The sequence below is a fragment of the Microcaecilia unicolor genome, chromosome 1 (genome assembly GCF_901765095.1).
Source record: "Microcaecilia unicolor chromosome 1, aMicUni1.1, whole genome shotgun sequence".
NCBI lineage: Eukaryota > Metazoa > Chordata > Amphibia > Gymnophiona > Siphonopidae > Microcaecilia > Microcaecilia unicolor.
Window position 1 is genome coordinate 644,585,357 of NC_044031.1, and position 16,160 is coordinate 644,601,516.

At 41.3% G+C, this 16,160-nt stretch overlaps 1 protein-coding gene across 4 annotated transcripts in view; it reads right to left on the reverse strand.

Moving 5' to 3' along the window:
• Positions 1 to 6,262: 6,262 nt before the first annotated feature.
• LOC115482348 (membrane-spanning 4-domains subfamily A member 4A-like) overlaps positions 6,263 to 16,160 on the reverse strand; it is a 32,899-nt gene continuing 23,001 nt past the window's right edge. For 3 of the 4 annotated variants that reach the window (XM_030222086.1, XM_030222078.1, XM_030222069.1), the window contains exons 6-7: positions 11,404 to 11,526; positions 6,263 to 7,064 (exon numbers count right to left, since the gene is read on the reverse strand). In XM_030222086.1, the coding sequence (XP_030077946.1) occupies positions 6,996 to 7,064; positions 11,404 to 11,526 (192 nt within the window). In that variant the 3' untranslated portion in view covers positions 6,263 to 6,995. The remainder of the gene's footprint in view (positions 7,065 to 11,403; positions 11,527 to 16,160) is intronic. The other variant, XM_030222092.1, reaches the window with a different exon arrangement.

Here is a 16,160-nt window from a genome sequence, read left to right on the forward strand (position 1 = left end):
ACAGTATATACCAGCCTCTATGACAGCCTCAGATGTTATAGCCAGTTCTATTAGTGCAGCAAGCAGGGCCTGGGAGTAGCCTAGTTGTCGATGCAGTGCACTGTGGAGAAGGGGACCCAGGCCCATAATCCACTCTCACTGTTCCACTTGTGGTGGAATGTGTCAGCCCTCCAAAATCCACCAAAACCTTGCTGTAGCCACATAGGTAACACCTGCAGCCTTAAGGGCTATTACAGTGGTGTATATTTGGATATAGTAGGGTTTTGGAGGGCTTACTCTACAACAGTGGTTCCCAAGCCTGGTCCTGGAGGCACCCCAGCCAGTCAGGTTTTCAGGATATCCATAATGAATATTCATGAGAGGGATTTGCATGCAGTCAAGGCAGTGCATGCAAATTTCTCTCATGAATATTAATTGTGGATATCCTGAAAACCTGACTGGCTGGGGTGCCTCCAGGATCAGGTTTGGGAACCACTGCTCTATAAGATAAGGGAGCAACAGTGAGAGGTGTATCTGGGAATATTTATTTGAATTCCATTGCCGTGACCCCTAGGGTGCCCAACAGCTCTGCTGGGATGTTTGTGTGGCCAGTCTACTAAGAATGCTGGGTCCTCATACATCCCAATGGCTTGATTTTGTTAATTTTTCAATTGAATGAACAGAGCACATAAACATTTAGCAAGTGGCCATTTTTGAAAAAAAAAAAAAAAGAGACCTTTTGCTGTTTTGAAAATGGCTATATTTGGTATTCAGATTCTGGACATTTTGAGCAAAACATCCAAAATCGGACTTAGACATCATATCAAAAATGCCCCTCAAAATCATCCAGCTCATCTTTATCCACATGTTTATTCATCCCTTCAAAGAAATGTAGTAGATTGGTGAGGCAAGATTTCCCTTGACTAAATCCATGTTGGCTTTGTCGCATTAATCCATGCTTATTCGTACGCTCTGTAATTTTGTTCTTTATAATAGACTCTACCATTTTGCCCGACACTCATGTCAGGCTCATCAATCTATAATTTCCCAGATTATCCTCAGAACCCTTTAAAAAAATTCACATTACACTAGACACCCTCCAATCTTCCAGTACCATGCTGGATTTTAAAGATAAGTTATGTATGTATTATTGACAGTAGATCTGACAGACATTAGGTCATCGACTATAGAGCGACCCTATTCGACATAAGGTTTAAAGTGGTAGTGTTTGATCGTTAATAGCAAAGAGGTTAAGCAGTCATGCTGTAAAAGTTTGGTTTTGTATAGATCGTGTATAATGTTATTATTTCGTATTTAAGATGGATGTTTATGGTATGCCTTCTTGAAAAGATCTGTTTTCAGTAGCCTTCGGAAGATAGATAGGTCTTGCGTTGTTTTTATGGCCTTCGGTAGTGCATTCCATAGCTGCGTGCAGATGTATGAAAAGCTGGTCGCATATATGGATTTGTATTTTAGCTCTTTACAGTTAGGATAATGGAGATTGAGGAATGTACGTGATGATCTTTTTGCGTTCCTACTAGGCAAGTCTATAAGGTCTGACATGTAGATCGGGACTTCCCCGTAGACGATTTTGTGGACCAGGGTGCAAACTTTGAACGCAATTCGTTCTTTTAGTGGGAGCCAGTGTAGTTTTTCTCTTAGGGGTTTGGCACTTTCGTATTTTGCTTTCCCAAATATGAGTCTGGCTGCTGTGTTTTGAGCGGTTTGAAGCTTCTTGATGATTTGTTCTTTGCATCCGGCATATATAGCATTGCAGTAGTCTAGATGACTTAGTACCATTGATTGTACTAGGCTGCAGAATACTTCCCTTGGGAAGAAAGGTTTAATTCTTTTAAGTTTCCACATTGAGTAGAACATTTTTTTTGCTGTATTTTTTGCATGGTCTTCGAATCTGCGATTTCGGTCAATTGTGACTCCCAGAATTTTCAAGCTGTCTGAGACTGGGAGTGTGTAGTCTGGGGTGTTTATGGTATTGGGTTTCTTTGTGTTGTATTGTGAGGACAGGATGAGACATTGTGTTTTTTCTGCATTTAGCTTTAATTGGAATGCGTCCACCCATGAGTTCATTATTTGGAGGCTGTGTGTGATTTCATTTGTAATTTCGGTTATGTCTTGTTTGAACGGGATGTATATCTTAACATCGCCTGCATAGATATACGGGTTAAGTCCTTGGTTGGATAGCGATTTGGCTAAAGGTGTCATCATTAGGTTGAAAAGGGTTGGTGAGAGCGGTGATCCTTGTGGTACACCACATTCAGATTTCCATGGTGTTGATGTTTTTGAGTTTGAGATCACTTGATAAGATCTTGCTGTTAGGAAGCCTTTAAACCATCTTAGTATGTTTCCTCCAATCCCGAAGTAGTCTAGGATGTTCAGGAGTATTTGGTGGCTGACCATGTCGGATGTGCTGGACATATCAAATTGTAGGAGTAGCACATTGTTTCCAGTTGCAATTAGTTGTTTAAATTTGGTTATGAGAGTGGTTAGCACTGTTTCAGTACTGTGGTTGGATTGAAATCCTGATTGTGATTCATGTAGTATTGTGAATTTGTTTAGGTAATTGGTGAGCTGCTTGGGTAATGGTTTCTTCGGTTAGCAAGTCGAAGTCATTCCAGGTTCGGTCTGCTGGGTATTCACCAGGAGTAGGGTCCAGGCAATCCATAAATTTTTCGTGATCAGTGGTATTGAGTGGTAGTGTGGATCGAAATTTAATAATTTTCTCATTGAAGTATTTGGCAAGTTGGTCTGCCGATGGGGTGTCTGTGTTGGCTGTGGTAACCAGTGTGGTGTCTATTAGTTTATTCACGAGTTGGTAGACTTTATGTTCGTCTTTGTAGTCTGGTCCTATTTTGGTTTTGTAGTATGCTCTTTTGGTTTGTCTTATTGCATATTTGTATTTTCTTTGCATTTGTTTCCAAGCTTTGAATGTTACATATGTTCATTTTTTGTTTTTTTGCCATGCGCATTCAAGTCTCCTGCCTTGTGTTTTTAGGTTTTTCAGTTCTTCGTTGAACCAAGGTATTGAGCTGTGTCTTCGTATGGTTCTTGTTTGTAATGGTGCAATTTCATCTAGTATGTTCCTGCATCTGGCGTCCCAATTTTGGAGATAGTGTTTGGAGTCTGTCTGTGCTATCCATTCATTTTTGTAGATCTGTTGCCAGAATGTACCAGGATCAATCTGTCCTCTAGCGGTGTAGGTTGTGCATTCTTGCTTTGGTTGTGTGTCTTTTTCCGCCATTGTAGGGCTGCGTTTAATTTATGGTGGTCTCACCATGGTATGGCCATCCATTTTGTATGTTAGTATAAGGTTTGAGTCTAAGGATAGTTTGTATGTAATGAGGTCAATTGTGTGTCCTTTGACATGTGTAGCTTGCAAATTAGGCAAGTTAAGGTCCCATAGTTGTAGGAAATCTTTGCAATCCCGTGTGTTGGTTGCATTAGGGTCTTCCAGGTGTAGGTTTTTGTCACCTATTATGAGTAAGTTGGAGTTGGATAAGCATGTATTCGATATAAAATCCATAAAGTTTGACTGGCTTTCTTGCCAATTTCCTGGTGGTCTATAAAACAGGACCACGTTTAGATGGTCGATCAGGGTAGCATGGTGGATTTTAACTGAGGCAATTTCGAGTTTTGTGTTATAGACTCAGCAGTTGTTGTTATGGTGAAGTGGGATTTATAGATTAGTGCTATTCCACCTCCTCTTTTTTCTTTCCTTGTCCAGTGTGTAATTTTGTAGCCTAGGGAGCAGAGTTCTAGGATTATGGGGTCCTTGTGATCGTGGATCCAGGTTTCACTGATGAGTACTAGGTCAAGATTGTCTGCCGTAATCCAGTCATTTATTGTTGTTGTTTTATTTACTACTGATCTGGTGTTTATGTATCCCACCTGAATTGTTTGGTAGGGGTCTTTTACGTTCGTATTTGTGATGATTTTCTTAAGTTGTCTGTTCTCTTGTTGTGTAGGTTTATTATGTCCTTTCTTTCCTTTGTGATATGTTTGTCCCCGTGGGGTGGTTTTTTCATTGTTTTGATTATTGTTGTTCTGGTGAGGTGTGTTGTGCCTGGGTAATCTGAAGAGGTTAAGTATTGTGGGTATGTTGTTGGTGTTTGTGAGGGGGATGGTTAGTGTTTGGTGAATTAGGGATAGTGTGTAGGTTATTAGAATTAGTTTGGTGATAATCATTTTGTTATGTCTGTTTGGGATTCTCTTTAAGGTGAGAGTGTTGGGTTTTTATTTTTAGGAGTTTTCAAGGGGTCTGTGAGGGGTGAGTTTAAGGTTGTCTTTTACTCACGTTTCTCGTCTGACTCGGTGGCCTTGATTCCTTGTCTTCAGAGGGTCAGAAGGTTAGTAAATGTGAGCTTGTTTCATGGTCTCGCCGTTGTTAGCTTGAAAAGTTGTTTCAGGGTGAAGAGACTCCTTAGTTCTGAGAGTTGTGTTGGTGTTTGAAGGTAGGAATGTGTAAGCAGTTCCAGTTAAATCAAACAGGCATTGTTCAGTTTTCCTTTCGGATTTATCATTATTTTTGTCAGTCACAAGAACAAAGAACAACCTCTTTTATAACTGCCTGAATGATAAGCTTTGCAGTGTAGTGGGGATATCGCAGCTCTAGGCAAACAAGCAGGCCTGATAAACTCCCACGGCTGTGTTGGATGTCAATCAGCGATGGTTGCGGTCCAGGCTAGGTGGTCAGAGTCCTCGGATGCAGTTCCCGTTCTCCTCCCCGCCAGGAGCTGCCTCGTTCATCCGCTCTCCTTTGTCACTGGCACCTCGTTTTTGGCGCTCTTGTGCCAAAAGTAAAAGTCTTTAATCAATGTTAAAAAAGGGATATAGAGGAGACAGAATTACAATTGGAGTGAGACAGAACTCAGGAGGCTGGAGCCTGAGAATAGAAAAGGCAGGAAGAGATTTCAGGCTTTATGATGGGGGAATTCTATGCAAAACACTACAAATAAACTTTGTAGAATTTTGCAGAATTTTAGAATATTGTGCACAGAATTTTAATTTTTTTTTGCACAGAATTTCCCCTGGAGTAGAGCATGTTATGATCACTGTTATCTAATGGCCCCAGCACCATTACCTTCTACACCAGATCATGCTCTCCACTAAGGACTAAGTCTAGAATTGTTTTCCCTCTTGTTGGTTCCTGAAACAGCTTCTCCATAAAGCCGTTCTTGATTTTATCAAGGAATTTTACCTCTGTGGTATACTACTACTACTACTTAACATTTCTAGAGCGCTACTAGGGTTACGCAGTGCTGTACAATTTAACAAAGAGAGACAGTCCCTGCTCAAAGAGCTTACAATCTAATAGACAAGTGAACGGTCGGTCCGATAGGGGCAGTCAAATTGGGGCAGTCTGGATTCACTGAACGGTAAGGGTTAGGTCCCGAACGCAGCATTGAAGAGGTGGGCTTTAAGCAAAGACTTGAAGACGGGCAGGGAGGGGGCTTGGCGTAAGGGTTCAGGAAGGTTGTTCCAAGCATAGGGTGAGGCGAGGCAGAATGAGCGGAGCCTGGAGTTGGCAGTGGTGGAGAAGGGTACTGAGAGGAGGGATTTATCCTGTGAACGGAGGTTACGGGTGGGAACGTAAGGGGAGATGAGGGTAGAAAGATAGTGAGATGAGGGTAGAAAGATAGTGAGGGGCAGCAGACTGAGTGCATTTGTAGGTAAGAAGGAGAAGCTTGAATTGAATGCGGTATCTGATCGGAAGCCAGTGAAGTGACCTGAGGAGAGAGGTGATATGAGTATATCGGTTCTGGCGGAATATGAGACGTGCAGCAGAGTTCTGAACAGACTGAAGGGGGGATAGATGGCTAAGTGGGAGGCCGGTGAGGAGTAAGTTGCAGTAGTCCAGGCGAGAGGTAATGAGAGCGTGGACGAGAGTTCGGGTGGTGTGTTCAGAGAGGAAAGGGCGAATTTTGCTGATGTTAAAGAGGAAGAAGCGACAGGTCTTGGCTATCTGCTGGATATGCGCAGAGAAGGAGAGAGAGGAGTCAAAGATGACTCCGAGGTTGCGGGCAGATGAGACGGGGAGGATGAGGGTGTTATCAACTGAGATAGAAAGTGGAGGAAGAGGAGAAGTGGGTTTTGGTGGAAAGACGATAAGCTCGGTCTTGGACATGTTCAGTTTCAGTATACGCTGATGTTACATTTACCGAGTCAATGTCAGGGTAATTGAAATCACTCATTATTATTGTGTTCCCCAGTTTGTTAGCTTTCCTAATTTCTGCATCTGTCTGTTCACCCTGGCCAGGTGGACGGTAGTATACTCCTATCACTATTCTTTTCCCCTTTACACATGGAATTTCTATCCATAGGGATTCCAAGATGTGTCATGCAGAAGTTTTAGTTTATTCGATTCAAGGCCCTTCTTAACATATAATGCTACCCCTCCACCAATTTGATCCACCCTATCGCTGTGATACAATTTGTACCCTGGTACCTCCTATCTGGTATCTGCTATCTGAACCTCTTCTTGGAGACAAAGAACATGGCTCCTCTCCTCAGATTTTATACTTTTCTCCATAAGCTCACAGTTGAATCCTATTGGATTAAAAACTCTGAATCTACCTCCTACTGTTACACTTTGATTGGCATTCGTTTTCTGGAGCTGTGGCCAGAATGTTCCATCATCAACTGACAATGACAAAGCATTTGGTAGCCTGCTATATCTCTCCTGCTTGGATTCTCTATCATTTTCACACACTTGCCCACCCTTCCCCCTCTATCCCATGAAACACCCATAAATAGAGCCTTCAATACACTGCAGAATCAACTTTCATAGCTGTAGCTCAACAGCGGGCAAGACAGACAAAATTTCTGGATATAGTTGATCAATGGTTCACTGGACGTCAGTAGCTGATTGATCAAGCCCTACTTAGATCACAATTTCACAAAAACTGTGGATCACAAAATATTAGGCCTTGATTGCAATTTAATTATAGCTTTGCATGCAGAGGACTGTTTGCCCATTTATCCCTTCCAGCGTGGTCTCATCAATCCTGGGGAGTGTCAGATGCTGCAGTCTCTGGCAGACTTGAGGGATTTTTCAGGACATCTATGTGCTAAATAAAATGATAAAAACAGAGAGATTTAGAATAACAGGGAAAGTAAAGAGCAACTCACCTTATTGTGTTGGTCACATCTTACCTCCTATATAAGCAAGGCAAAGTCCATCCAATGTTTGCAGATCTTTAATTGTAGGAGACACTCAGGGGTCCTTTTATGAAGCCACAGTAAAAAGTGGCCAGCGGTAGTGTAGGCGCGGATTTTGGGCGCGTGCAGAATTATTTTTCAGCACACCTAAAAAAAATGCCTTTTTAAAATTTTTGCCGAAAATGGACATGTGGCAAAATCAAAATTGTCGCATGTCCATTTTGGGTCTGAGACCTTACCGCCAGCCATGGACCTAACGGTAAAGAATTTGGATGGTAATAACCTACGCACATCAGATGCCACTTGGCGCTTGTCCGCGTGCCAAAAAATGAAATTAGCGCAAGTGCCACATGGTAGTCAGGCGGTAAGTCCATTTTGGCGCGCGTAGACACGTGGCTTAGTAAAAGGGGCCCTCAATGAAGTTATATGGAAATACTTTTAAAAGAAATAGGAAGACATTTTTTTAAGCTCTGGAACTCATTACGAGAGGATGTGGTAACAGCAGTTAGCGTATCAGGGTTTAAAAAGGTTTGAACAACTTCCTGGAGGAAAAGTCCATAGTCTGTTGTTGACACAGACATGAGGAAGTACCTGCTTCTCCTGGGATTGGTAGCATGAAATGGTACTTGTAACCTGGCTTGGCCACTAATGGAAACAGGATACTGGGCTAGATGGACCACTGGTCTGACCAGTATAACTATTCTTATGTTCTTAATTCTAATGTATAAAGCCAGTCTTGTGCCATTCAGTAAATGTGTGTAAGGCTAGCATATATTGTAATAGTTGGCAGTGTGTTTTCTGGACAGGAGTTAGAATCTCTAAGCTTTGGAGCAGTGGATACCACTACCTTCTGAGGAAAGGATTCTCCCTTTAGCTGTCCCATGTCAGAAGTTCTCATGATACTTTTCTGTTTGAGAAACCCTACTACCATTAACACGCCCCTCCACGGTACTAGTTTTCTGCCTCAACAGCTGACGAAGGCCCTTCATAATTACTGAGTTTCTGCAGCTGTATAAAGGGCAGCTACAGATAGAACACAGGCCACCCCCATACCACATTTAAAATGGCCACCTTCCTCCCCTTCTGTTTGGCAGTGAGACCAGTGGCAATAACAGCAAGTCATCAAACTGGGAACACAGTATATATGCACTCCCAAGTCTGTACAGCTATTCTTTCTCCCTCTCCTTGGCTTCCTATTACAAAGGAAGCCTCGCCATGGATAAAGAGCATGAACTTATCTCCCCACCCTGCTGGCCTGCTACTACTTGGCCTATAGGTCTATACCACTATGAAACTGAGAGTAACCCGTCGCAAAGGATGGACAGATAGAAACATGCTGGGAGGAGGGAAGGGATAAAGAAGACTCAAAAAGAAAGGAAGTGAGACACAAAAAGGAATCCAAGAGCAGAGGAACGTGAAGGGAAGAAGAAATAGTATTTTAAGGATGGAATTTGAGGTTATGAAGTACCTGAGGTAGGGGAGGGGAAGATGGAGAGGAACCTAGGAGTGATAGAGAGGGACAGAGGAAAGAGAGGAGATGTTCAGAACTCTGGAGAAAGGGAAAGAGAAGAGACAGAGAAGACAGCGCCTGGAAGCAACTCCAACGAAAATACAAATACACCATAAGACAAACTAAAAGATTATATTACAAAAATAAAATGGATTAGATTATAAGGACACACATAAACTCTTCCAACTCGTGAGCAAATTACTAGATACTACATCGGTGACCTCTAACAACACAGACACACCGGCAGCAGAAGACCTTGCGAGATACTTCAACGAGAAAATCATAAAATTACGACTCAAAATACCTGCCAATACCATTGATTACACAAAACTACTCGACTGTCTAGACCCAAATCCTGGTGAATACCCGACGGACAGAACCTGGACCAACTTCGACACATTATCGGATGATACCATCTCCCAAACACTCAAAAGGTTCGCCAAGTCTCATTGTAACCTAGACATATGTCCCAACAACCTAATAAAGACAGCACCTCAACAGTTCATATCCGACCTCACAGAGCACCTGAACCACATGTTACAAAACGGATTCTTCCCACAGGACAAAGGAAATATCTTACTCACCCCAATACCCAAAGATGCAAAGAAAAGTACAAGCGACTTAACCAACTACCGTCCAGTAGCATCTATTCCTCTGATAACCAAAGTAATGGAAGGTATAGTGACCAAACAGCTCACTAACTACTTAAACAAATTTTCAATACTCCTTGACTCTCAGTCAGGATTCCAATCCAACCACAGCACCGAAACAGTTCTAGTTACCCTCATGTCAAAATTTAAACAAGTGATTGCAACCAGCAAAAACATTCTTCTTCTACAATTCGATATGTCCAGCGCCTTCGATAAGGTTGATCATGGAATACTACTACATATCCTTGAATACTTCGGAATTGGAGGTAATGTTCTCAATTGGTTCAAAGGCTTCCTAACCACACGATCATACCAAGTGGTATCTAACTCGAATACCTCAGCCATATGGACACCTGAATGTGGAGTCCCCCAGGGATCTCCTCTCTCGCCGACCCTCTTCAACCTAATGATGACACCCCTGGCCAAACTACTATCCAACCAAAATCTCAACCCATATATACATGCAGATGACATAACGATCTACATCCCATTCAAAAATGATTTAAAGGAAAATTCTAACGACGTAAACCAAAGCTTCCATATTATGCATTCATGGGCAGATGCATTCCAGCTGAAACTCAATGCAGAAAAACACAATGCCTTATAATCACCTCACAACATAACATGAACAAATTCACCAATATAAACACACCAGACTTGTCCCTTCCCGTCTCGGACACATTGAAAATCCTTGGAGTCACCATTGATCGATATATTACACTTGAAAATCATGCGAAAAATACAACTAAGAAGATGTTCCATTCAATGTGGAAACTAAAAAGAATAAGACCTTTCTTCCCAAGGACCATCTTTCGCAACCTGGTACAGTCATTAGTGCTTAGTCACCTAGACTACTGCAATGCATTATACGTCAGATGTAAAGAACAAATCATAAAGAAACTCCAAACCGCCCAGAACACCGCAGCCAGACTCATATTCGGTAAAACAAAATATGAAAGTGCTACACCCTTAAGGGAAAAACTACATTGGCTTCCACTCAAAGAACGTATCGCGTTCAAAGTATGCTCTCTAACTCATAAAATCATTCATGGAGAGGCCCCAACCTACATGTCAGACCTAATAGACTTGCCACCCAGAAACGCTAAAAGATCTTCTTGAACATTCCTCAACCTCCACTTCCCCAGCTGTAAAGGTCTCAAATACAAACTAATGCACGCATCAAACTTTTCTTACCTGAGCACACGAATATGGAACGCATTACCAAGCAAAGTAAAAACCATCTGGGAACAAACAAACTTTCGTAAATCCTTAAAGACCCACCTCTTCAACAAGGCATACCACAAAGATCATCTGATATAATTACAACTCATCGCCACCATACCTATATCAGAAATGTCTTCTTACTATAAGTGCTTATTTTATATTCTTTACAATGTTATTCACATCAGGAATGTACTCTGTATCCAAATGCTTGACTATATTCTTGATCGTGTTATTCACGGCCTTTATGCAACAATAACTGTTATCTCAATCTTTATTTACCAATAACGACTCATTGTAAGCCACATTGAGCCTGCAAATAGGTGGGAAAATGTGGGATAGAAATGCAATAAATAAATAAAAATAAAAAAATAGGAATCCAAAGAATAGAATCCAAATGGATAAGGAAGACATGGAGAGGAACTTTGGAGGGAAAGAGAAGGAGATGAAAAGGAACTTAAGGGAAAAGATGGAGTGGAATTTTGAAGGCATGGAAGTGGGGGGAGTAACAGAGTGAAATAAGGGGGAGATAGAAAACTTGGCAGGAAATAGAAAGAAATGGAAGGGAATTGGTGAAGAGAATCAGATGAGATAGGCAAAGAGAGGGAAAAAGGGATAGAAGGAATGATGAAAGTGAAAGAGGAGAAGCAGCAGGTCATCACACCATGTTCAACCCCCCCCCCCCCTTTCTTTTAAAACTTAGATTTGTCTATTTATGTTGTGAATTAAATTCTACCAAATTTGTCTTTTCATCCATGGTCTAAATAAAAAAAAACAGAACAACTGAATGCCCTATTCTTGGACAAAATCTTTATAATCGAGGACAGTCCTATAAAAAAGCAAGGCATATAATCAATCTAGAATTACCATGTTATCCTCTGAGTTGTTGTGACACACAGTTCTGCAGCCAAATCCTGAAAGGGTAATAACGATGCACGTCCCAACAAAATTGAGAACCAAGAGGAAAATTCGGCTACTACTGCAGTGCACCTGCCAATGAAAGCAAATAGAAATTCAGCTAAATCAATCCATGCCTTGGATGATACTGTGTGCAGAGCCTGAAGTAGAAAAGAAGAACTGATATGGGGGGCAGAATGGTGAGATGGAAACCTATTTTTTTGTGCAAAAAAGAACTCTATGGTTAAATAAATGTGTAATACAGCCCACGATGAGAGACTCCTATGGTTGGGTCCTCTGGTTATAACTGGGACAGTGAGACCTATTATCTAGCCAGAGAGAGACAGCAAAATGGAAAGAAGAGTACAAGATGGATACATAAAGAAAGAGATTCAACATGAAGCAGGGAGCTGCTGACTGACTTCTTCATGAGGCTGCCATTGGTTCCAGGGCAGAATTGTGACACTGCTTGGAAAGTACTTGTGTTTTGGAAAGCATGCCACATGTCTACAACCAGGAAATATAAGTAAGGAGATCCTTTGGAACATAAGGTGGTGCTGGGGAGGCGTACCTTATCTTGGAGCAGTCTATATGGGAACTCATACCTCAAGGCCCTCCTAACATCATATTCTATCCTGGATCTCTCCCTCCTTTCGCCTAGCACATGCACACTCTGTCAAGGAAGCAGGTTCTCTCTGGGGAGTGAGGGTAGGGGGGAAGGATTTCCCTAAAAGGCCAAGGCATAGATGTCCCTTCACCAGAGGCTGATATGGGGTGCTTCAACTAATTTTACTGAAGACTTGTTCAAACCAAATCTTGCTTTGAGATGGTCTTTCTTTCTTGAAGTTGTACATTGTTCAATATAGTCATACATTATACATCTCCTTCCACTGTGTCTGTGATCTCTTTCAAACAATTATCAGTCTTTTCAAGGTCAGGGGTTTCCTGCGTATGTGCAAAACTATTCTCTTCTATTGAGTTTTACAAGGGCTCTCCCTCCTCTGTGGGACCTTTTCCCACAAAGTTTTCTCTTCACATGGGACTCTTTTCCCCACAGTATCTTCTTCTGTAGATAAGCTCCAGGTTGGTGCTTCTCTCTTACATAGTAACTTAGTAGATGATGGCAGATAAAGACCTGCATGGTCCATCCAGGACCCAAACTCTTTAAGTACCACCACCGCCAACTCCAGACTCTGCCCTTTCTGCCTCGCCTCACCCTATGTGTGGAATAAACTCCCTGAGCCCATACGCCAAGCCCCCATCCTACCCATCTTCAAATCCTTGCTCAAAGCCCACCGCTTCAATGTCGCTTTCGGCACCTAACCATTGTACCTCTATCCAGGAAATCTAGACTGCCTCAATCTTGATTGACTGCACTTTTTGTCCTTTAGATTGTAAGCTCCTTTGAGCAGGGACTGTCCTTCTTTGTTAATTGTACAGTGCTGCGCAACCCTGGTAGCACTTTAGAAATGTTAAATAGTAGTAGTAGTAGTAGTACTAGCACATGAAGAAGATGCAACTAAAAGAGCCCTGAAGCAGCTTAGTGAAACACTGGTCAACGTCGACCGTGGACTTGATTTATATTGAGCTGGGAGCTTGTTATGCTTAAAAAATAAGTGCTGTACTTATAAAACTTTTTCAAGTAAAGAAGCATGTTGAAGGATGGAATGATTTTTATGTCAATGATGATTATACAGCTCTGTTGCAGAGTCAGGCACCCAAATCTCCCCACCCTACCTCTGTACCCCTCCCTTGAATGATTGTTTGCTGCCCTCTTAATAATAGCATTCTTTTCCACGTTCTACTTTCTTTTGTAATTTTATTCTTTTGTTAACCGCTTTGACCAACTTTTGTTGCATTAGCAGTATATCAAGTTTTTAATAAACTATAAAATATTAGACAGTAATGTTGGAGCTTGATTAGGTTTTTTCCTTCCATTTCTTTAATTGATAGTTTTGTTATGATTCAGAAAACTTTGCATGGGAATGTTAAGTGGAAAATCATAGACTTTGGTAGTATTCTACAAGTTATATGCATAAGTGAGTCCCGCAAGACTTCACCCATGTGTACACCAACCCAGTACTGCTTGACTTATGCCCGCCGGGATATAAAATAACACACATCAACAGAACTAAAAAGAAAGGCGGCGGGGTCGTCTTAATATATAAATCCTTCTTTACAGACTCAACATTAACTGATCAAGCATGCGGTGTATTTTTCTAAAGCCCGCCTGAAAGATGGTCCAACACCGAAGACGACTTCATGGACATCATATCAAACATTTGCACAAACTTCTTGATTGTTCTTCTACTAGGTGATATCAATGTACATCTAAACAAGCAACATGAAGCCAACACCAGGCTTCTAACAAACTTCCTGAACCAATGGAACTTCAAAAAGGTACCAGCCACCTTATCTCATGTAAAAGGTCATCAATTAGACATACTAGCTAACAAGTTCCTAACCAATAACAACCATATAATAGAGAATCATAACTGGGTAGAGGTGCCATGGTCAGACCATAACAAACTCACACTTCAATGGAAAGAGAACAGCAAAAATAGAGAACCAAGGACACCACACACTGCCCTAATCAGAGGAAAAGTCGACAACCATAGCTTCTGGTCAACAGTGATGAATGACCAAACAAACATAATACCCACTAACATTCACTTCATGAGAAACTGGGACGAATTAAGTGGAAACACACTAAACGAAATAGCACTACTCAAAATGAAAACAAAGAGGAAACAACAACAACAGCACCTTTGTTTCAACAAGGAACTTTTAGAGATAAAAAAATGGAAAGAAAATGGTCCAAAAACAAATCAGACATGAACAAAACCAAATGGAGGAAAGCCGTAAGCAAGTACAAACACATCATAAAAAGAGCCAAAGCGGAATACTACAGCACATATGTATGCCCAGAAGAGATAAACATGAAAAAAAAATATGAACTAATGAAAAATGTACTGAATACACAAGCTCTGCTAATGTCAAACAAAGGCCACCAACAGCAGATGAGCTTGCACAATATTTTGAGGAAAAAGTAATAAAAATAAGATCATACCTAGCTGCAACACAAACAACACTCATAGATTTCCTACACGAATGTGAAATCAACGAGGACCACATCAACTCAGACAGAATCTGGTCCTCTTTCAAGTTGCCAACAACCAGCTCAATTAAAGCACTACTGACAAAATATGCACATGGCATTAGCCTATTACACAGCTTCCCAAACTACAGGATGGAAAACCAACCAGATTGGTTCATCAAAAGCTTAATTGAACACATAGAATACATGTTCTCGAAAGGCTATTTCCCCTCTGACAAGGGCAACATCATGCTCACTCCAGTCTCTAAAGATATCACCAGAAAGATCAGTGAACTCACTAATTATAGACCAGTGGCATCAATACCACTGCTGACTAAAACAATGGAGGGACTAGTAGCACAACAATTAATGGAATACCTGATGCACTACTCAGTCCTTTACAGCTCTCAATCAGGCTTCAGACCATGCTATAGCACTGAAACAGTCATATCCACCCTGATCACAAAATTCAGAAGAATAATAAGCCAAGGCCATTCAATACTACTTCTACAATTTGATATGTCAACGCCTTCGACCTAGTATATCACATAATACTTATGACACTGCTCGACAACATAGGAATAACTAGAGCAGTAGCAGCCTGGTTCAGTGGTTTTCTAAGAACTAGATCCTATCTTGTCAAGAAGTCCAATGAGTTTTCAGCCTCCTAGATCCCTGAATGTGAGGTCCCTGAGGGTTCCCCGATATCACCAATAGTATTCAATGACCTGATGTCTCCACTTGGCAAGAAACTGGAAAAAATGGGTTTAAACCCATTCATATATGCAGACAATGTCACCATCAGAAGAATCCACAGCCAAGCGGAGAACTCGAACTCCCCACGGGAAAACACAAGTATAAGTGAGAGTGGGATGTTTGACCACGGAAATTCAAATCCTGGAGACAAGAATCTTAAAAAGCTTGTTTATTGATGAAAAGACTCGACACAACTGTTGTGTTTCGGCCGTCAGGCCAGCATCAGGAGTCTTGCTCAATAACGTGTCGTTTATTGAGTCTCAGACGCCAGGAAGAACAGCTGATATGTGCAGTAGGTAGCACGTGATGTGATGATCTGTTGTATGGGTCTTTAGAAAGACCTTTGGTGATGAGCTTGCTAGTAGACAAATCAAGTGTCGTAAAAAGCATCTGCATACCTCTCATCAACAGCATCACAGAGATACTGGATAAGGCCAAAATAACGACTCAACCTCATGGAAAATTGGGCCACAACTGTCAAACTTAAACTGAACTGTGACAAAGCCAAACTCCTGGTTCTATCCAGCCAGCACAATCTCACCACTTACCAAAACCTCATAATAAATCATCTTATACAATCGAAACACAAATAAAAATATTAGGAATCATTCTTGACAAACATCTGACCCTTGAAGACCAAGTTGCTGCAATCACATCAAAAAAATTTGAAATACTATGGAAACTGAGAAGAATCAGAGACTATTTCCCAGACAATCATTCCGTCTTATAGTATAGATGCTGATATGGTCCCAACTAGACTACTGTAATGCAGCATTCATAGGTTGTACAGAAAACCTACTATGATTATTGCAGACTGTCCAAAACTCTGCAGCGAGATTGATATTCAAAAGTTGAAATATGATAGAGAAACCCC